Below are 23,227 nucleotides of genomic sequence, written 5' to 3'. Positions count from 1 at the left end.
GCCCCAGAAGCTTTATTTCAAGAACACTAGTCATATGGCTGACTCAGATTTTTGTGGCCTAGATTTTTTCTCAAAGGGGTATTATATCTAGGCTACATGTAGATTTTATTTCTGCCATTCATTGTACTCCCTTCATTTAGGACCTGGGTATCTATACTCATATTACTCCTTCGATTAGTCAGCATTAATCTTGACACTGGGCTCCAAAAGTCATCCAAGTTCCCACTTGGTTTGAGGGGGAATGCTGGTCCCTCCTTCCAGAACACCCCTCTTTCTTTCTTTGGGTGTAAACACTTTTTGGCAGCACGGTTTAGTTTTATGAATTTCTGCAGCTAAACTTCAGGCTAAAAGCATGGATCGGCTGATAAGGAATCAATGAAGGAAGGATACACCCATTCCAGCTTCAGTCTCTTGGCCGGCAGCTCTGCTTTAGCCTCCAAACTGTAAGAATCCACCTGCTCTTTAGGCATGTACATGGTAACCGGGCGGCCGCGGAGAAACATCTTGACATATCCTTCTTCTGCAAAAAGAACAAAGATGTCAGGGAAACCCCTCTGGGTCCACTGTACCTGAAAAAAAAAGTTACATTTTCTCTAGCCGTTCAAATGAAAGTGAAAACTTTACCCTTCAGGTCATTTCTGATTAACGTCCTAGGGAAAAGTAACTAAAACATAAAGTTAAACAGTTTGAAACAAAAGTTTTCATCCTGTTTGCTTTTGACCTTCTGCTTGCTTAACTACATGAAATATATAAGGAATTGTAAAAGGCAAGAAAAGAACTAGATTCCCACAATCATTTTCTGTGAGAGATTTTAGTCCTCAGATTTTCTTTATCAACAGGAGGGGGAAAATATGCCACCCCAAAAAATTACAACTAACACAGGAAATCCACTTAAATTTTTTATTGAGTTCCATGTATATACAGTTTCAATATCAAAATTCATAAAATATCTTTCAGGACTTAAACTGGCTTGTTATATTGTGGTGTAAAAATATGTCTTTATGTATCTTGTACATTGGACAATTCTTTCAAGTGTAAAGAACGCAAAATCAGCAGAAGTATATGCTAGGATGCATGCAAAAAGGAAAATGCTCAAAGAAAAGCTAGAAATGGAAAACAAAAGAACAAAAGACCCATTAGAGAGAGAAACTGGGAAATAAAACTTTGTAGAACAACATTTATATTATAAAATAACTTGATGTTTTAATAAATTATAGGGACAAAAGTAAAACCCAATAATATATTGACATGGGACAACTCTTGGACTTTTAAAATGAAACAACTTGGGGTTTCTGTCTAGAGTTTTCAGGATATAATAAGAGCAAAGGAAATGTCTCATGAGCTCTTGACGAATCCTGCTCAGATTCAGAACTCACTGCATCCTGATGCTTCACGACAGATCAAAGGATCGGGCCTTAATGGCATTTAAGTCGGGCAGTTGCTGCCAGGGATATCTGTACATAACTCAACAGAAAGGTCCTCCGGGGAGAGGTAATCAGTGAGGAAAGCCATAGAATAATTATAGTACCGTAAGTACCACATTTACAAATTAGTTTTGTAAGTCTTATTCCTAGGGATTTTCAAACAATGCCACATGCAATACTGCCTAAAAACTGAGAGGCCATCCCAGGTTTCTGTTATTGTGTGCATGCATTCAGATCTTTCACGCATGCAAGTGACGCACTCTCCGCTCTGCATATTGAGTCTGACTTTTAAGTAAGAACAATCCGTGTTCACTCCTACAACCAGCATGCCAGTCACTGTGTTCTACGGGGCCTCCTGTTAGAATGTTCTCACTGGGCTCCATCCTCCCTGGCCCCGTCCTCCGCTGGCCCCTCCGAGGCCCCATCACTCCAGGCTCTCTTAGGATTCCCCTAGGTATTCTCACACACTGTTGCCATACCCATCGAGGCCCACACCGGATTGCACCGCGGCCTTCCTCCACACAAAATCCTGAGCCTGCTCTCTTCTCTGCTGGATCCACGTCTAACTGCCTGGCCCGGCTCTCCTCTCATATGACCTCATTAGCCACAACCACCCCCCATGGATTCCCCTCTCTGACCAGTTGCATCTGTCCGCCACCCTGCACATCTGTCCTGCTTGGTGCCTGTACCCAAGCTCTTCTCCTCACCTGACCTCTTCCCTCCCTGCATCCCTCACCCAAATCTAAGTGCATCAGGCTGTTAGGAATAAAGAGAATACAATACCATTCCCCACAAAAAGCCTATTACGGATGTACATAATCAACGTGTGTGAAGTATCTTCCTGAGTACATTGCAGTTATGTGCTGGTTAGGAAGTCCTTATGATTGAGGCTTACTCATTGCACAACTCTAAATTACTGGATGAGGCAAAAAAAAGCACTGCATTTAGCCCTGGCACCGCTTTGCACTGGTAAGCCCGACATTCTACATCTAAAATCAAAATGCAGCTGGCAAAGCCGTGGTTTTTTCTCAGGCGTGTTAAGATTACAGCACAAAACCAGCAAACCCAAAGGCGCGAGCAGGGGAGGCCAGCAGCGGTGCAGGGTACCAATTCAAACAGCGGGCCATCCGGGGGTTGCCCTATAGCTCTCTTAAGGTTTATACAGCTTTTAAAACGTTCCTGTAATCAGCCAATAATCAAGATCCAATTTATAGCCACTTATGAAAACCCACCCAAGTAAATGCTCAGGAATGCTTTCAGGTTGAAATCAAAATGGTTTGCATCACAAAAACATTTTCATACAAGGAGGGGAGCTGTTTGCCTGTATGAAAAAAGTTTCTGTAGCCTGGGTAACAGCCTTGCTCAGAGAGCTATGAGGTTTCAGAAAGGCCGCCTACCTTTGCAGTGTGTCACCCGGCGCTTCCCTTGTGATTTCGGAGACAGAGACAGAAGTGCTAGATAAAGAGATGGTTGAAGTACTGCAAGAGCATGGGCCTGCCTGCCAGGGAGTGCTCGCTAGCTCTCAGGCAGCGCTCGCTAGCTCCCCGGGAGCACTCATCAGCTCTCAGGGAGCACTTGCTAGCTCCCGGGGAGCACTCACGAGCTCCTAGGGAGCATTCACTAGCTCTTGGGGAGCACTCACCAGCTCCTAGGGAGCACTCGCTAGCTCTTGGGGAGCACTCACCAGCTCCCAGGGAGCACTCGCTAGCTCTTGGGGAGCACTCACTAGCTCTCAGTCAGAGAGGCTACCCAGCCCCCTGGAAGAAAAACCTGGGATGCTGACAAGTGCCCTCAAGACCCCGCTCTGCAGGCTCATGGCGATTACATTTTCAGTGAGTAATTTTGTGCGTCCTGAAAATGAAATGAATACTAAAGCACATGCTGATAAATATGAAACTCTGACTTTCATGTTTTAATTCTGAACTTAAGGAACATAACTGGAAAAATTAAATGAATTTATTTAACCAATTCCTAACTGTCAACTGTCCTGCATTTTAAATACACTTTTAAATAAGGTTAATGTCTAAAGATAGCATCTACCTTACCACGAAATGTGTTAAGAAGAGATACATGGAAAGTTCTACATGAACTATTAGTGCGCAGTTTAGGAAAAGGCAGAAAAGGAAAAAAAGCTACCAGACAAAGGCATAACTTGATGCATCAGCAACTCTCCCTTTCAGAGAAATGCAAATGTTGATGACGGGAGGGAGCCTCTTGGTAAGGAAGAAATAACAAAGGCACCAGAAGTCCTTCAACCTGGAAATTCCCTTTCGGCCCGCGTGGTGGCATTTCACCTTTGCCCTTATTGCGGATCTTAAATGGGCTGTAGACGGCTCACGAGAGGCTTCAGTCTTTACGACTGTTTATGGGCGGTCTCTCTAGATCTGAGCCCTGGACCCCCAGGGACAGGCCGACAGTTAGCCCTGGGCCCATCAGCCCTGCCACCCAGACACCAAAGTTCTGTGCATCCAAAGCTGGCCCTTGCAATAGCCACTTGCTATTTGTCCCCCAAGTTCTGAGGAGGAGAGTGAGGGGCGCCTGCACGGAATTGAATCAGACTTACCCGCACTGAAGACGGGCTCCTTGGGTTTGCTGTGGAAACAAAACAAACACAGATTTTAAAGGTCAGTTTGGGGGTTTCATCCCATTCACATGAGACTCCATTGTCCTTGGCTGCCGTGTCCGTCCCACTGAGGTGCAGGAATGACCTGCGTTAACAAGAAAGACAAAACTGCGGGACGGCCAAGAGGAACAGGTGTAAATAAACACAAGCGGCCAGAACCAGGGGCGAGTGATGGTGATCCCCACTTTATCACCAAAGCTGTGCTTTTTATGAGAGCAAATAAACGTTTGGGGAAGGAAAACATCTGGTTCAGCAAGATGGGAACAGCGTTGTCTAAATGTATAAGAAGGTTTCATCTCCCCACGTTCTTCTGAAGGGTTATTTAAATAATTTACTTAAAACTAGCAAATTCCAGACAAAAGAGCCTCTGTGCGAGGACTTTCAGAGCCCCATCCTGGCAGGGACAGCTATGGTGAGGAAGACGAGAGGGCAGGAGAAAAGGAGGACAGAACAAGGACTATCGGGGGGCATAGTCATCATCGGAGAGGCGGGGACCCCACTGCGGACTTTGGCCAGGCTGAGACCACCCCTTGACTGCACCTGAGAAATCAGGCACCCAAAGCCTTCAAGGTCACGCCACAGAGGGACTGAGGTCATCCCTAGGGGCAAGGTTCCCACGGGACAAGCCTGCCAGAGGAGTCTCCACGTGCAGGAGAGCACGCTTACTACCTCCATCAGGCACAGCCCTCCCGTGACAACCATGGAAGGGATGACCACCTCCTGCCAGACAAGGAAGGGGACTCTCTGGCAGGGCACCAAGTGCCCCCTGGTTAATCTCAGGGCCAGCACTTGCACCCGGCTCTGTAAGACTCCAACAGCCCGGGCTGTCTTCCAACGGCACTGCCCTGCTTCCCAGATCACCTCCCGCTTAAGATATGGAACAAGACGAAACCATAAACAGTGCCCACCCCAAAGGGAGCTGCAAGCCATACAAGCCTGTGGAGGCTCATAAATTTTTTTTGTGCACATTAAAAAATATATATCTGAGCAGATGTAGTCGTAATGTTACTTTTCTTCTTCATTTTTAACTTGAAATACATTGAGAAACACGACCAGTAAAAGTTACCCTTACTCCCACAATGTAATAAATAATATTATCTGTGAATGTCCTTGATTTTCAGATAATTTTATGCAGTACATGGCGGGGAGTTCTTTACTGATGCTTTAAAAGTGGTTTGCACTCTGTTCGAACGTGTTTTCAGCAGCTGGATCTGCTATCGGCTTAGTTTTCTGAATTCTAACCTTGGGTCACTGAAAATAGGACCCTGGACGCACAGCAAACCCCTTTAACGGAGAAGCCCGTAGGGCCCGAGACAACCTCTGCCGGCCCCGGCCCTGGCATGGCTCCGACCTCGTCTCCCTCTGCCCGGCCCTCAGTCTCTGAGTTCCAGCCACTCTGTCCCTGACATCCCTGGAGCAGGCCAGGACTCGTGTGTCAGGCATCTGCCCTGGCTGTCCCTCCTCCGGGACACCAGCCCCACAGCCAGCCTTGGGCCCCGGGTTGAGTCTGTGCTCAGAGCCACTTCCCGGGGGCCTTCCTGGCGCTCGGCTCTGCAGCCTCCCCAGGCCCTGTCCGGCTTCACGGTTCTCTACAGCACGGACCGGCCGCATCATTTCCTCCTGCGGCCCCCCCAGGAGGAGGCGGCGTGCGAGGGCAGGGATGGTGGCTCATTGCTGTAGCCCCGGCGCCTGGAACAGCCGGCGGCTGCTGCCTGGAGCTGGGGCAGGTCTGGAGTGCTGTGGGTTCCTCTGCGGTCTCCCTTCCTCCGACTCAGCAGGCCTGAGCATCCGTGTCTGGGTGCGTGCGGTGAGGGGCCGCCTCCACGCCCGGCCTCCCCCCTGACTGCTGCTGCCTGGTACCCGGGGTGAGGCGTGGGCGCCGATGGACTTCCGCTCAGCTCTCCCAGTCAGTCCTCGCACTTCGCCGTGCACCTCCAGGGCCCTCTCTCAGCTCTCCCCGTCCCTCCTGCAGGGGTGGCCGGCCACTGCCGGAGACCCATGCCAGTTCCACGGGTGGAGAACTTCTCTCCGTTCCCTCGCTCGGCCCTCGGCCGGCAGCAGCCCTCATGTGCCTGTGCCTCAGAGAGGGTGTCTTTCAGTACTCCTGTCCTGCTCCCCATCTTTGTCACGAGCTTGATGAAGGTCTGTGGGAAAGGCGTGTGTATGCCTGGGGCTCCCAAGAATTCTAAACTGTCATGCCGCTCCACATTCGGCCTTTCGTAATTCTAGAAGCTCCCAGCTGCCTTCTTCTTACTCCTCTCCACGCAGGCTCCCTTCTCTTCCTGCAGCTCTGCCAAGGATGAAGGCAGCCGTGGCTGTCCCTCCTATAGGGGTGTGTCACTTTTTAGATTTTAGTTCATCATGTTACTTTGTGACTTTCGTTCCATGGCGGCTTCCAACAGCTATGGCTTTGCATATTACCTGGCCTGTTCTCACTGTTGGGGTGGGGGAGTGACACTGTGATTTTCTAAGCGGAAGCATAAGTCAACTCCAAATTTTATAGATTCTTAGATTCACAGGCAGGGCAAGGACACAAGAGGAAAAGCTAAAACAGAGACTCCACAGCAAACCCAGCAGCTATGGGAACATAACGACAGGGCAGCCAGGTAGGGAATCGGAAGACAGGAAAGCTATTTTTTCCGCCATGACTTTGATCAGAAAAGGAGAAAAATACAAAAGCCATGAACACAGAAAGAAGCCATCCGGAACCTTTCCTAAAGACAGAAAAGAGCAATGATGGATTATGTTCCTCTTAGAAACAGAAAATTCGTAGGGGAATTCGAACTACCATGACTCCTTTTCAAAAGGAGTTCACTTGATGAAATAAAGTTCTTGCTGGAAGTCAAAATACTCTACTATGTAAATAATGATTCTTACATAAATTGCCCCAAGCAGCTTTTTATTAGAAATAGGGTCATTTAGGAACCACCTATTAAAAATGTTTAGGAGTCACTGCAGACTTTTTTGGGGAGAAAAACTACTGCTTCATAGACATTTCCAACCAACACTTCCAGCTTAACGTGGCAGAGGGAGCGGAGACTGGGAAGTCAGCTGGATCTGCGTTCTGCTTGGGCAGATCCCTTCGTCTCTATACGCCTTAGTCTCCTCCCTCTACGAAACGGGAATAAAGCTGCTGTGAGGTATGAGGTATTGGCAGGATTAAATAAACCATGTGACAAAGTACCCAATACATCCTTACTTATTGAGATTACTTCCCTCTTCCTCCTAATGTCACTGACAAGAGCCTACCTACATTTCTGGACTCCTCATCTAACAGTCTCAAAACTAAAACAACATAAAGAATGTCAGCACTTGTTATTTTAACGTCTATTAAAAGGCAAATTACCCCATGGCCTGAAGAATGAAACAATTTTTTTCAGTAAAAAAAGATGCTTAATTGAAGTCACCTAATTTCCAGGATAAAATGTTGCAGAATGGAAAATGTGGTGTTACCATTCTCTACCAATAGGTGGCGCTGTTTACACAGTTCTTAAATTGCCACGGCTTTAAGGGCAACATAGAGCCTTTCATTCAGGCTACAAATATTTATTTAGCAGTTACTGTGTCCCAGGCACTGTGCAAAGCACTGGTGATACAAAGAACAATAAGCGACACAGCTTCTGCCCTCCCGAAGCTAGGGGCGTTGAGGGAGTGGGGAGGGAGCCACTTTTCCAGATAGTTAATGGCAGGAACAAGGCAGTCTGGAAGCGACCTATCTCAGACCAGAGGGCCAGGCGGGCTTCCCAGAGGAAGGGGCATCCCCAAGCGGGCTCCTGAAGGATAAGCTGGAGTTCCTCCAAACATGTCCAACCGTCCTTCCTGCCAAATTTCCAGACACATGCATATGTCACTCAGGAGAAGAGAAAAACCCTCCACTTAGGAAATGCTAGAAGGTACACTTCATTAGACTGTGCATTTGTCTGTGTGAGCCTTTTCTGTGTTTTATTTTATAACACAATAAAATGATGTTTCTAAATACGCTATCTTCTTACTTAGATTTGCATTTCTTTAATTAAGACTGAGTTTGGCCATCTTTTCCTTACTAACTGATGTTTGTAGTTCTCTCTCCGTGAACTACCTGTTCAGTTTTCCTTTCAGTTGACTGTCTTTTCTCACTGTTTGTGTTGCGTCCTGTGGAAATTAAGGAAACGGGCCCTTTCCAGTTGTGTGTGTCCTTAATGTTTGTTGAGAGAATGGATCTTTGTGTGCAAACCTCTCTCCTTCCCTCCGTGCCTTACGCTGTGCTCTGCACGCAGCAGGTGTTCAGTAAGAGAAGCAGCACTGTGGAAGTGAATAAAGAAGGTGATGGAAATGTTCAGCATTTCTGATTCCTCCCTTTCAGGCTGGGGTGAGGGCAGAAACAGGAGTTGGGGAATGCTGGAATGTCTCGAAGAAGAGAGGAGCTTCCTGACTGGGGAGTGGCTGTGCACACATCAGTGCCAGAACTTCAGGAGAGTGAAGTGCACAATCGCAGCTACCCCTTAGAGGGGCCGATGGTAGGCAAGCTCGCTGCTAAGGATCCCACAGACATGACCTTATTTAATCCTTCCAACAACCCTGGGAGGAACTGACTACTTGTAATGGCATGAGGAAAAGCCCAAAGAGATTAAGTAACTGTTGACAATCACACAACAAAAAGTGGCAGAGCTGGGATGAAAACTCGGCTATGCACACAACACCCCATTGTTTTAACCTTTCTTGTTACACTGATTGCGGTAAAAAGATTCATTCAACAAACATTTTCTGAGTACCTACTGTGTGCTGGGCATTGTTCTAGATGTTGGGCTGGCCTGACTGGATTAGAAAAACCTTAGTGGTAACTGAATCTCCAACTGAAGTACGTTTGCCTAGATAAATGATGTTCCACACCTGAAATAATGCGGTAAGAGCATATTTAATGACACAAAGACATGCTTTACTGCAAATGAAAAAGAGGGTTACAAAACATATGCAGGAGAATATGATCTTTGTCAAAATTACACACTACACACGTACAGCACTCTAGGAAAAAAGTCTAGATGGAAATGTAACAAAATGTTAGCTGTGAGTTCTCTGAGTGGTGAGATTAGAGGTGATTTTCATGTCCTCTTTTTTGTACATCCGGGTTTCCTAAAACACATGTTACTAGTATAATAAATAAAAGGGAAGAGATCTTGCTGAGAAAAGTGAGAGCGGTGCCAGATAGGCATGGATATCACGCCAGGCCCAAAAGAGGGTGAGGACCTGGGAGATGGAGGACCTTGAGGCCCAGGCTGAGGACTCAGATTCAGATGGCACCATCAGTGATGCCAAAGAAAAAGAAAACCTAACCTGAGCCTTGAGGATGTCCAGGTGTCACTCAAAAGACTATTTCATCGAATGCTAGAGCCTTAGGCAGGATGGAGCTCAGAGTGTCCAGCTCAGGATTCTGGACCTTGGAGTCTAGATAAAACGGCCGGTTCAGGTTGTGCAACACAAAAGGGCATCTAAGGGAACACTCTCACGTGGTAGACATCTTCACTATTTTGAAGTTTTTTTATTTGTTGACTCCAAAGATGGGCAGTTTTATGTGTGTTACAAAAAGTTATCCAGCAGATGGCCAAAACATTTCTTGTTCTATCAAAATCATCCCATTAAGACAACTTTTTGATGGAAACAAAGTGCCTTGCTTACATAGTTGATATATTTCATTCCCGTAAGACTTATGAAAAAGGAATCAGTTTGACAATTGAAACACTTTATCCGTCTAGTAAGATCTAACATAAACTGTGCATTCTAAATAGCAGCTGTTTTTCCATCTGATATAAAACACTTTTTTTTAATTAAAAAAATTCCTTATTGTATTAGAATACTGGCTACATTAGATAGTAGAATGTTACTGTCGATTCCCGATTTCAATTTAATATTCAATTTAATAAGTACTTCATTATGACACAAATCACTACATAATTGTTAATATTAATTTACCATCAATATTACAATAAAGTAAATATTACATTGCCATATATTGCTTTAGTTCTTATGGAAGTTTTGTCAGTGCAAAGATTAAGTGCTGTTAAAATTTTGTGGCTTGTTACAAGTAAAGTATTTTAAAATATTCTAAGATAAAAGTCTGTAACGTCACAAGAAAGACTGTCAAATCTAGCGACCATTTCCAAAGAAAACGAGATATGGGAGCAAGAAGACTGCAACTATCATAAAGAATTCGATTTCTATGAGAGAAAAATGTGATTATTTTAAAATAAATTAGTGTATCTTAGAAAATGTGAATGTTTAGGACCTCAAAAACACTATTACTTCATGTTCAACAATAAGATTTGTACAGTCTATGCGGAGTGGCTTCATATTTGATGTAATTATTATTATTGAGAAATACATATGTGGTGTGGAATTGTTTTCTTTGAGTAAGAGGAGCCTTTTTAAACTTTTTGCAGAAGTGCCCTGTGTGCTAACGACAGCTTTGCACATGGTGCATGGTAATTGTGAGCTTTAGAGCAAATAGTCTGTGATCGATACAAGTTCAAGCACTGCCATGTGTGAATGACTTGCTTATTCTACAAACCAGGACAGATCCAGCCACCCCTCGAGCACCAGCACCCTCCCTCACTGGCATTCTGATGAGCTTTCCTGGGCATCACACCCAGCTGCAGACCAGCTTTCTGAAGTGACGTCAAAACCATGAGACCCACGAGGATTTACAATGCTTTATTCCTCCCACCCTTTTAGATTTTGCCAAAATCTGGGTTGTACTCACAGGACTGCATCACCTACATGGATGTAAGTTAACACGTGTCAGACCAGAAAAAAGACTTCAGACGTCATCTAATGTCCTCATCTTACAAATGAGGAGAAACCACAGTTCAGAATTTTGGAAAGTCTCACAAACCATTTTTCTCTGCTCCACACGGGCCTCACTTCATAACTAGTCTCACGACGATGATGCCCATTACTGAGTGCCAAGCACTATGCTGGGTGTTTTCCTACCAGTTAGCTCATTGATAAGAGTCAAGGGAATTAGGCATAAAATCCCTAATTCACAGAGGAAAAACTGAGGCTGGGAGAAGTTAAGTGGCAGAACTGGCTTACAAACCCAGCTCTTTCTTTTACTCTAGAGCCTATGCCTTTTCCATTACGTCTTGCTGCCTACAGTAACCAAACAAGGATGATCTCTTAAAATGTAAGATAGCATCCTGGAACTGAGGACAAACATAAGCCAGCATCCTGGAACCATGGACAAATGGAAGCCAGCATCTTAGAACCAAGGACAAATGGAAGCCAGCATCCTGGAACCATAGACAAATGAAAGCCAGCATCCTGGAACCATGGACAAATGAAAGCCAGCATCCTGGAACCATAGACAAATGAAAGCCAGCATCCTGGAACCATGGACAAATGGAAGCCAGCATCCTGGAACTATGGACAAATGGAAGCCAGCATCCTGGAACCACGGACAAATGGAAGCCAGCATCTTAGAACCAAGGACAAATGGAAGCCAGCATCCTGGAACCACGGACAAATGGAAGCCAGCATCTTAGAACCAAGGACTAATGGAAGCCAGCATCCTGGAACCACGGACAAATGGAAGCCAGCATCCTGGAACCACAGACAAATGGAAGCCAGCATCTTAGAACCAAGGACAAATGGAAGCCAGCATCCTGGAACCATGGACAAATGGAAGCCAGCATCCTGGAACCAAGGACAAACGGTAGCCAGCATGCTGGAACCATGGACAAATACTAGTGAACGATGGGGAGTAGACCACCTATCTTGAGACCAACAAATAACCGTAAGGTGTAAGAGGAATTACATCGGGGCCACCTCCTCGTCCCTTTCTTTGCATGCTTCAAGTCCCGAAGACTGGGCATAGGTCAGCGAGGCTCTAGCTCTGCTTTGGCGCCAGGTCAGGGCAGCCAAGAGCGGGCTGCTCACATGGCATTGGAGAGGAAGAATCGAGGAAAAGGGCCAGGCAGCGACTGCATCACCAACTTCACCTTCACTTCCATCGCTTCTTTCTGTTTGAGTTACTGCTGCTGTTACTCGCAAGGGCCCCCAGAGGTGTCTGTCAGTACCAGCAACTACCTAAGAGAAGGGAGGGACTCTCTCTCTGAAACTCCCTAGGTGTGTCAAGTCAGCCCGTTCGGTGCTGCGTTGGCCTCAACTATGTCTGCGTTCTGATGAGACAAAGAATTTACTTTTAAATGGACATGTTTAGTTGCTTGAATTATTTTTAGAAAATGATTAGTAAATTTTCCCAGTCCCTCATTTCCAAATCAAAATTTCCTACTGCGGCGTTTAAAAAAAAAACCCTTTGTAAATATGCCTTATGGAAATATTTACCCAGCCCATTTACCAAAGCCATAGGATTTAAAAGATAAAACAGATCTGGAGTTTGCACAATGCAGATCCTTTCTGGAAATTTTTAATAAAAATCAGATGTGCAGAGAAGGAGCCAAGTTTTTAAGAACTGCCAAGATCTAGACATTTCAGGTCAACTTCCAAATTTACCCTGAATTCAGAGAAGCCTAAAGACCACACCGACTCTCCCAGGACTCACGCTCTGTTGCCAGTGTAACCACTTGGCCTTATTTCCAAGGTATTATCACCCAATTAGCATAATCTTCTGATAAGAAGCACTAATAGTCTAAATTAGGAGACAGAGCCCCATGTCAGTGGTTTCTGAGATCGCCTGACCTGCTAGAGGTGTGAGAAGTGGCATCTTTTCTACAAAAGCTATCTTTTAGCAATAACACTGAAAAAGAGTTTAAGCTTCCTTTACAGGACTGAATCAGAATGGATTTACAAACTTGGAATTTTTACAGCCCGTGGGTTGGAGTCAATTGCTTTATGACTCAGCCTTCTCCTTACATGAACATTTGGAAAAAAAAAAAAACACAAAAAACTAAACACAAGTTTAGCCAGTGAAGCTGAAGTTCCTTCCTAAGCCTTGCTCAATAGAGAGAATAAAATTAAAACACAACGTCTAAAAAGCGAGAATAAAGTACAACGTTAGGTAGATATACACAGAGACACTGATCTCATCTACACGAGACATTCCTAAACAGAAAACAAGCCATTAAAATGCCAGGAATTAGCTTTCACTAATAAAATGTTACTATCAGTTTCATAGATATTTATCGTAATCCATTATAACTAACCTCAAAGAAAAATTCAAAATTAGAAGTAAATGTATTTCATGACACCAGAAAGGAAATGGTCTCTATTTCTGGCGCTAGCTCAATATTAGAAATAGTTTCCGACAAATCGTAAAATTACAACTTTTTACCAGTCTATCTTAGAAAATACTGACAAACTCGAACAATCCACTAAAAGGAATTTTAAAATGGCAGCAGGATGTCCTGGACATATAAAGGGCTCCACGTGGAAATTCAGAACGGCTTCCCACGGTCCATGTAGTTGGTATTGAGCACGTTCTCAGAACCACTTCTGCCCGTGCAAGAGTGCTGGGAGCGCAAGTTCTTTTTTCTGCCTGGACAGAAACTGGTGTGTGCTGTTACCAGCAGCTGCCTCCGTGGCTGATTTGCGCCCGCAATGGTCTCGGGAGAAGGCCTACGCGCCAGTGAGATCTCCTAGCTTGTGTGCATATGAGGGGATCTTCTGACTCATCTCTGGGGACAAGAGGCAACAAAATGTCTGCCTAGCAGGACCCAGGGATCAGACGCCCCTTACCTCTCACTGTTCTTTTTGCCGCTGGAAGAGCTGCTCGTGGATCCTGCGCGATTCCGGTTTCCTTTGGAATCCCCATAGCTTTCCCTTCGACCCCCAGGAGACACTCGTTCAGAAGAGCTGGTCCTTTTGATGGTACTAGAAGGGAGATGTAAATGACAATGAAAGCCTTAACGGAGTGATTTTATTTAACTGCTGAGTGTAAAAATATATACATGGAACATCCTATTTCCACGTGGACATTTGAAAGATAGTGGGCTCTAAATTCCTACCTATAGAGGTCAAAAAACTTTCTGGAATGGCACCTGGAATCAGTGCCTCTGCTCACTGCCTTTGTAACTGTGGCAATTAGTACAGTTCAAAGTCACAGGGGACATGGAAAGGTAAGACCCCCACTACTGTGTGAGAGCACTCCAGCGGCTTAAGGGAAGTGACCCCGCCCTGAAGCAGGCTTCAGTCTAGCCCAGTGGTGCTCAGCCAGGGCTGACTGCCTCCCAAGGGACATTCAGCAATGGCTGGAGCATTTTTGGCTGTCACAATCAGGGGGAGAGGGCTGCTACTGGCATCTAGGCGGTAGAGGCCAGGGATGCTGCTCAACCCCCTATGATGCCCAGGACAGCCCCCACGGAAAAGAATGATCCAGCCCCAAATGTCAGTAGTGTTGATATTGAAGAACTCTGGTCTACAGGCACACATGGGACAAACACAAACAGCATGCCCCAGGTAATGACAGAAACAGTCCACCCTATGTAAGATGCCTTGTGCAGAGGTGGCGCCCATGCGAGCAGTTACTTCCCTCTGCCTAACCAGGACTAGAGTGGTTGGCAGCCTGGGGGGGGGGGGGGGATGTCTGGGGGAGACTTCCTGAAGACTATGAATTTCCGGGAGAGAGAAAATGAGTGGCTGGAATGTGTTGTAATTACACAGCAGGGAAGAGCCTGCTGGAGGAAAAGGGATGCCGTGTACACAGGTAATTCCCAGGGCTGAGCGGGAAACAGCCAGGGCGGGGGCTGCAGGGCGATGGCTCTGCTCCTGGAGCACGTAACCGTATTGCAGGGATCCCTGTAAAGTTTATCTCATCAGTAGGCCACATGCTGCTTGAGATCCAATCTCATTTATCATTCTTGTGTACTCTGCAAGGCCTATACAGAAGCCTGATACATTTTATTAAGTGAAAGGATGAAATAAATGAATACATAAATGGGAGTGTCACACTTTGACCCTTCACGGGAAGAGACACGAGGTGCTTTAATTTAGCACCTGCTCTGTGGGGAAGAAAGACAGAGAGGGTGGGTGGTGGTGCTGCCACTCCAGGGCTGGGGCCACGGGAGGAGGCACCGACCAGCAAGGGTCTGGTCTGGACGCAGAGTCGAGGTGCCGGTGGGTGCGATGCAGGTCTCCAGCCCTGCAGCCTGTGAACGGGCTCAGGACAGGAGCTGTGCCGCTGGTGCCCTGAACCACGGATGTGGAGGAAATCGCCAGGTGAGGAAGAGGAGAAGATGAGAATGAAAAGAATCCCCAGGAAAAGAGGAATTTTTTAAGACGTGGGTTGAGCAACTGCCACGGGAGCCTGAGGTAGCAGAGAAACCTGGAGAGGCTGGGAAAGGAGGAAATGAGGAGGGGGTGGTGGGAGGAGACAAGAGAAAATGTGCGAGGACTTGTTAAAGCTGCTGGATGCTACAGAGAGAGGATGAGAGGGGAGGTGAGGGGAGGACCATGATCAAGAAGTCTCAGGTGGCTTCAGTGAGCACTGCTTCCGGGGCAGGTGGGAGACGGAACCAAACTTCAGTCAGGAGGAAAGAGGAACTTGTGACAGCAAGACTAGTGTCCCTGGGCTGAGTGTCAGTGCCCTCATTTCTCATCAGTAGATGACATGGGACGTGGGAAGGCCTCACACATGGAGGGTCCTGCTGTCTCTAGCCACTGCTCCTCTTAGTAACCACCACTCTCTCTTCCTTTCTTCTCTTTTTCCTCCTTGTCTATTCATTCCTTCAGGCCAACTTTCAGTCCCTTTTCCTTTGTAACTTCCAATTATTAAGTAAATAATCTCTTAGCCTTGTTTTTAAAAACCGCAGAGTGTACTGGCTTTTGAAAAACCATCTCACTCTTTGAGTCAGCGAACATACATAAAATGACCATAATCATGATGATTTGAATATACTTTTTGCTAACTGAGGAAGCTCTGAATTTACAGCACCAGAATTTTACAGCTGGGATTTGCCTGGGTGTGCCTTAAGGTTAAAATGGGAACTCTCAGAACACTCAATTTGGAGACAAGGAAATTATAGATCTTGGGAGAGCTTTACATTTCTGAAATTTGGGACTGAAGTCTAAAAGTTATAGAAACCCTTTGTGCTTAAAGTTCAAGATCTTCCAACAACAAAAAACACCAAGCTAATGTATCTTAGCGGGCTCTCTCTCTGCTGAACATCTAGCACAAGGCTCTGACGCACACGCGGCCCGGGCAGCTGGCAGTCCTGGGAGTGGGGCCACTGGGAGCATCGCCTCCAGGGTGTCCTTGCGGGAGTTCACGGCAAGTTCACGGCAATTTAAAGACTTGTATAAAGCACCCTTAAAGAGGTGAAAAACCATGGCTGTGAATCAATTATATCAAACATTAACCCATTTTCTAATAATTAACACTCAATCTGGTGGCTGGAAGAGTTAACAGGGACATCAGTGACAGCAGCAGTGGCAGCAACAGTTCACTTACACTGAGGCCTCTGCATTTTAAGCATATTATTTAATTTAAACCTCACAAATCCCCCGCAAAAGTATCACTATCCCTATTTTACAGATTAGGAAGCAAATTCAGGGACAGAGCAAGTCACCAGAGGTGACTTCACCCCTTGCTCTCTCTACTGGGCTTCCTAATGAAGGCCACCGGCAATTGATGAAACACGGGAGGACAGCAGCTTTAAGGACATGTTGAACCTCTAAAAATCTAATCAATGTCAATAACTAATACAGTTCCATGATTGAGGCGTGATCAGCAGCAGATGTTGGCTAAGAGCTCTAAGCTACTGTGTTAAAGGGAAGTAAAGTACTGCAGAAGCCGCTGGGGTTACCGAGCGAGCCCAAGCAGCCCTCACCTGGATGCGGATCTATGCACTTTGCATGCACTGAGAGGACTCAGAGACCTGTATAATCTATGTGCAAGAGGCACGGAAACAAAGCAGAATAACGTAAGAGCAATAATCAAAGCGTGGAAAAACCGTTCGGTAAACTTCAATAAATTACAGCACACACACCACACAGCAAAATGGAAAAACATCTTGGTTCGCATATACAGACTCGGGCATCATCCATCACAGCTCTTTCAAGATATCTGTCATTCACACATTTGCATTAAAATGTTAAGCTTTTTTGTAAATCTACTATTGTCGTATACATGGAAAAAACAAGACATTTCCTTTTGAGAGCCAAGAGCTCTTATGAATTAAAGAGGATTTACTAGGACTAAGAAGGAAGGACAGAAAATAAAGCTTGAAGACAAACATTCGCAGCTGAAGGGCAGCCGGAGGGAGCAGTACTGTGTACTCACTGCGAGGCGTCTCCTTAAATATCCAGCGGGGAATATCAAAGAAGGTATGTTCCCTCTGGACAGCGTGAAAAATAATGCTCTCGGTTTTGAAAGTGGCAGAAGTACTGGCTTGTGAGAGACCGTACAATAGTGTACTACATTTTTTAGTGCTTAAGGCAAGTAAAGTATTTTTGGTGTACAAATGCACGGGTACCATCATTTCTTCTTTTCCCTTCTGTTGTCTACCCCTACTCCCAAACCCAAAACCCCCTAAGTTCTACAAATATAGTCATAACAAGGTTTCGGTCACAATGACGGACCGCATACACGACAGTGGTCCCGTGAGGTCAGTCCCATACAGCCTAGGTTTGTAGCAGGCTGCATCATCTAGGTTTGTGTAAGTGCACTCTATGATGGTCGCACAACGACGACATCGCCTAACGATGCATTTCTTGGAACGGGCTCCCATCATTAAGTGATGCCCGTGTGACGGTTCCTGCCATTACATTACATAAGCATTCATGGTTTTTGCCAATTTAAACTAAATTTTAGACATCATAAAATTTCTGTGATGGAGACAGCTGACCAGAAGAGCGGCAATCTTTCTTCTTATAGTTAGAGAGTAACTTTAAGCATAATAAGCTACAATTATGTCTTTCTTTCATTATGTGATTTGGAATCAAGAATTCATTTTCCAAAATTTTGCAAAAAGATCCCAAGCTTTCACAATCAAGAAAACAGATATCTCACAGGTAGCTCTTATGCATAACCAGGGATTTTCTGATGACGTTGTTTGTCATGACGGCTGGGGGAACCAACGCTGCAGTAAAACAATTACTCACTCATTAGGCATCGACCCTTCACTGGGCTGCGCTGTGCTGAGCACTGGGGAATCAACATGGGACCAGGACCAACGCGGCTTTTGTCTTGCAAGTTATGAGATAACTCTGACAGACAGAGACCGTGCACTTCAACAGGTAAGAAACGCTCCTGTCTTTCACTGTCTAAAGACATCTTTGTGGCAAAACCCAAGTCATTTCCTAAGAACGCTGATGGTCTCAGAGAATCTGATAGGTCAAAAGAAGGTTTTTTTCTACCTTATGAAGCCAACTGCCTGAGCTCAGAGAGACCTGCATAACTTCTGACAAAGGGGTGGGTGCCAGTTCGTCTTCCTCTGGTCACACAACACTCCCATCTCTATTTGGCTACTGAGAGCAGACTCGAAACATGAATTGCACACCTATATTTCAATGGCTCTCAGTGATAAATATATTAGGAACAAAAATAAAAGAACAACTAAAAGCAGATTTTGTTTTTCCACTGTTTAAATCATGTACACGACCAGCACTGACTCTGGTGCATTTACAAACGCTGTATTTCTAATACAAGTGGTTCTATTTTTCCAAAGGACTGTCAGCTGTTTGTTTGGAAGCAATAGCTGTTTACCATCCGATCGTACACTTGGAGCAGAGCATCTTTAAAATAATGCTCTCTTTTTGTACCAGTTTTGTTCGTCTGTTCTCCCTCCTTCCCACTCTCCCTATTGTAAAGCTCCACTGAGGAGCGGGAAGAATGAGTGATTGTCTCTGATTTGAGCCACTGGCAATGCTGTTCCATCGTCAGCTTCAGCATCCCCACTGAGCAAGGTACGACCTACAACGTCTTCCCCAGATTTTCTGCCTTTTTTCTTTTGACTAATGGAAACAAAGCTTTTCCCAAGGATTCCAAATCAGGCCCCCGGTCGAAGTCTTAATTGGCAACACAAAGCACAACCACTGGGTGCTGGACAGTTTCCAAAGAGGATTTTGTTCTTAAGCACTAGGCTGAAAAACCCCAGAGAAGAGAAGATAAACATATACCATCCATACCCCAAGGATGCCCTCCCTCAGTGCATTTGGAACTCCGATTACAGAAAAATTCCGACATGATTGTACACATATTTGAGATGGCTGGGAAGTTATTTTAATCCTAATATTCATAATGCCCAGCTTGCTTCTTTCTGTTTTCAAAATTCCCTCCTAATGAGACATCTCTAGGAACCTCACCGTGGAGTAACAACTAGATGCTACTGTTTGGGTTTCTGACTTCCAAGTGGATGGAGACTCACATCCATGGACGTTCATAAGAGCCAGAGAAACAAAATAAATGAATCACTGCGTTCTAAATCGAAAACGAAGAGGCTTGGACACTCAGTCTAGAAAACCATGGATTTCCAGTTGGCTGCTAGACTTTAGCTTATCAGCTGAATCAAGCTGATTGTTTTGTAAATTAAAAAAAAAGTCTACAGAGGACTAGAATATTTCTAGAAGGAAGGTTACTATTTAATATAAACACATACACACACATACATGATGGCTACTAGTAATCTTCCTTCCTGCCTGCCTGCCTTCCTTCTCTCCCTCCCTCCTTCCTTTCCTCCTAATGCTACTGAGAGCCATCACTGCCCCTGTGCCCTTTCATATATGGCTGACAAGGGGGCAGAGGACCCAGGCCTCTGCTCACAGCAACCTTGTTAATGGGCAGTTGTGTCTTTTGGACGTGCATTGTGCCAGGAATCTCTCTGAGAGACCTCTCCCTCCTGACTGCCACTCCTGACAGCACTCACAGTGGTGTCTTAGAACATCACTGCTTCTAACAAGCAGTATACAGATGGGTGGAGCACACAAGAAGGACGATTTCCAAATGGGAATCACATCAAGCACTTTTATGAGCAGATGTAAGTGCTGACCCGGAAACCTTTGTGGGAAGCAGCGCAGCATAGCGAAAGGGGTGTGAGCTCTGGACTCAGACCAGCTGAGTTGGAGCCCATGTTCCCCACTCTTCAGCTGTGGGACCCTGGCAATGTTACTTCACTTCTCTGAGCCTCGGTTTTCCCATTGGCAAAATAGGGATGATAAAATCTACCTTGCAAGGCTGTTTTGAGGATTAGTGATAATGGTATTGAAAACCTGGCACTTGGTAGGCATTATTATCATCAAAAATGATTTCTACCATCATCATTGATTTAAAGAGGGCTGAAGTGCCCACTAATGCCTCCTTGTCTTTTCACATCCTGTGGAAAAGTATCGATTAGATTCTACAGCACAGCCTGACTCCTGCGGTCAGTTTCAGAAATCTCATCTCCAGCCTTAATCCGACCCTGAATAAATATTTCAAATACTTGAACTCAAAACACAATTTGCCCAGAATTCTAACAATCGTGCCAAACAATCCTGCGAGGTCTAAGAAAACCATAAAAAGTCTATTAAGTGAAGGGCAGGATTGTACGACACCAAAGACCAAACAGAGAAACTCCTACAAAATCAGAGAGCAAGAATGCTGGACATAAATTCTCATGAAGTGAACTGAAAGCTAGGAATTCTATCTACATTTCAATTTTGTTTTTTCAAGTTTGGCACCTGAGCTAACATCTGTTGTCAATCTTCTTTCTTTCTCCTTCTTCTCCCCAAAGCCCCCTGGCACATAGATCTATGTTCTAGCTGTAGGTCCTTCTAGTTGTGCTATGTGGGACGCCACCTCAGCACGGCTTGATGAGTGGTGCCATGTCCGCAGCCAGGATCTGAACCCGCAAAACCCTGGGCCACCAAAGTGGAGCGCGTGAACTTAACCACTGGGCCCCAGCACTGGGTGCACATGTCAATTTTTACTTTTATTTTTTTGCTCTGAAAAAATTTTTGCTTTTATTTAAATTCCAAATATATGGTATGAATTATAAAATTCTATTTTCTTCAAGAATAAAGGAAAAGAATCTCATTTTTTCACTGTTTGCTGCTTTAAAAAGTCAATCTTGAAATTAAACAACTTGCTCTTAAATAACCAATAAATCAAAGAAGAAAACACAAGAGAATTTAGAAAAAATCTAGAGACAAATGAAAACAAAACAAAAAAAATACTAAAACTTACAGGATGCAACAAAAGCAGTACTAAGAGGGAAGTTTACAGCTCTAAACACTTATATTAAAAAGAAGAAAGATCTCAAATCAACAACCTAACTTTATATCTCAAGGAACTAGAAAAAGAAAAACAAACTAAACCAAAAGTTAGCAGAAGTAAAGACACAATAAAGATTAGAGCAGAGGTAAGTGAAATAGAGAACAGAAAAACAATAGAAAAAATCAATGAAACCAAGAGTTGTTTTTCTTTTTTTGAAAAGATCAATAAAATTGATAAATCTTCAGCTAGACTAACTAAGAATGAAAGAGAGAAAACTCAACTAAAATTAGACATGAAAAATGGGACATTACAACTTGATGTCACAAAAATAAAAAAGATTATAAGAGACTGCTATGAACAAATATATGCCAACAAATTGGATAACTTAGAGGAAATGGATAAATTCCTAGATACATAGGACCTACCAAGACTGAATTATAAAGAAATAAAAACTCTTAACAGATCTATAATTGGAAGGAGATTGAAGGAGTAATCAAAAATCTCCCAACAAGGAAAAGCCCAGGACTAGATGGCATCACTGGAAAATTCTACCAAACATTTAAAGAGGAATTAACATGAATCCTCTTCAAACTCTTCCGAAGAATTGAAGGGGGGTGAATACTTCCAATTCATTCTATGGACCAGCATTACTCTGATACTAAAACCAGACAAAGAGATAACAAGAAAAACTATACACCAACATCCTTGATGAACACTGATACAAAAATCCTCGACAAAATACTATCAAACTGAATTCAACGATACATTAAAAGAATTATACATCATGACCAATTGGGATTTGCACCTGGAAGGCAAGGGTGGTTCAACATATGAAAGTCAATCAATGCAATACACCACATTAACAGAACGAAGGACAAACATCACATGATCATCTCAAGTGATGCAGACAAAGCACTTGACAAAATTCAACACCCTGTCATGTTAAAAACACTCAACAAGTTAAAAATAGAAGGAAACTACCTTAACATAATAAAAGCCATGTATGAAAAGCCCACAGCTAACATCATATTCAACAGTGAAAGACTAAAAGCTTTTCCTCTAAGATCATGAACAAGGCAAGGATGCCCACTTTCAAGACTTCTATTCAACATAGAAGTCCTAGCCAGTGCAATTAGACAAGAAACAGAAATAAATGGCATCCAAATTGGAAAGGAAGAAGTAAAACAATCTCTGTTTGCAGATCACATGATCTTACACATAGAAAACCCTAAAGATTCCACGCACAAAAATCTTAAAACTAATAGATAATTTCAGCAAAGTTGCAGGATACAAAAATCAACACACAAAAATCAGTTGCATTTTTATAAATTAACAATGACTAATCCAAAAGGAAATTAAGAAGATAATCCCATTTGCTATAGCATCCAAAAAGATAAAATACTTAAGAATACACTTAACCAAGGAGGTGAAAGACAACTACAAAACATTGCTAAAAGAAATAAAAGACATAAATAACTGGAAATGCATCCCATGTTCACAGATTGGAAGACTCAATATTGTTAAAATGTCTATATCACCAAAGGTGATCTATAGATTTAATGCAATTTCTATCAAAATCCCAATGGAGGGGCCAGCCCTGTGGCCGAGTGGTTAAGTTCGTGTGCTCTGCTTTGGTGGCCCAGGGTTCGGATCCTGGTGAGGACATGGCACCACTCATTAGGCCATGTTGAGGTGGCGTCCCACATGCCACAACTAGAATGATCCACAACTAGAATATACAACTATGTACTGGGGGGATTGGGGGAGGAAAAAAAAAATCCCAATGGAATTTTTTGCAGAAATAGAAAAAAACCATCCCCAAATTCATAAGGAATCTCAAGGGGCCCCAAATAGCCAAAACAACCTTGAAAAAGAAGAACAAAGTTGAAGGTTTCACACTTCCTGATTTGAAAACATACTACAAAATAACAGTATTCAAGATGGTGTGCTATCTTTTTGGCATACAGACAGATAATATAGACCAATGGAACAGAATAGAGAGCCCAGAAAATAAACCCTTGCATATATGGCCAAATGACTTTTGATAAGGGTGCCAAGACT

The 23,227-nt window shown here is 44.2% G+C and overlaps 1 protein-coding gene across 12 annotated transcripts in view; it reads right to left on the bottom strand.

Annotated features, from left to right (window-relative positions):
* EML1 (EMAP like 1) overlaps window positions 1–23,227 on the bottom strand; it is a 166,890-nt gene that overhangs the window by 33,686 nt on the left and 109,977 nt on the right. For 6 of the 12 annotated variants that reach the window (XM_070249700.1, XM_070249703.1, XM_070249701.1 and 3 more), the window contains 3 exons: window positions 13,714–13,848; window positions 3,988–4,016; window positions 391–520 (listed from right to left, as the gene is read on the bottom strand). In XM_070249700.1, the coding sequence (XP_070105801.1) occupies window positions 391–520; window positions 3,988–4,016; window positions 13,714–13,848 (294 nt within the window). Of the gene's footprint in view, window positions 1–390; window positions 521–2,821; window positions 2,879–3,987; window positions 4,017–13,713; window positions 13,849–23,227 lie in introns of all 12 variants that reach the window. The other 6 variants (XM_005605439.4, XM_023628380.2, XM_023628377.2 and 3 more) reach the window with 2 other exon arrangements.

The sequence above is a fragment of the Equus caballus genome, chromosome 24 (genome assembly GCF_041296265.1).
Source record: "Equus caballus isolate H_3958 breed thoroughbred chromosome 24, TB-T2T, whole genome shotgun sequence".
NCBI lineage: Eukaryota > Metazoa > Chordata > Mammalia > Perissodactyla > Equidae > Equus > Equus caballus.
The sequence above is the reverse complement of the archived record's forward strand: the minus strand, read 5'-3'. Positions and strand labels throughout refer to the sequence as shown.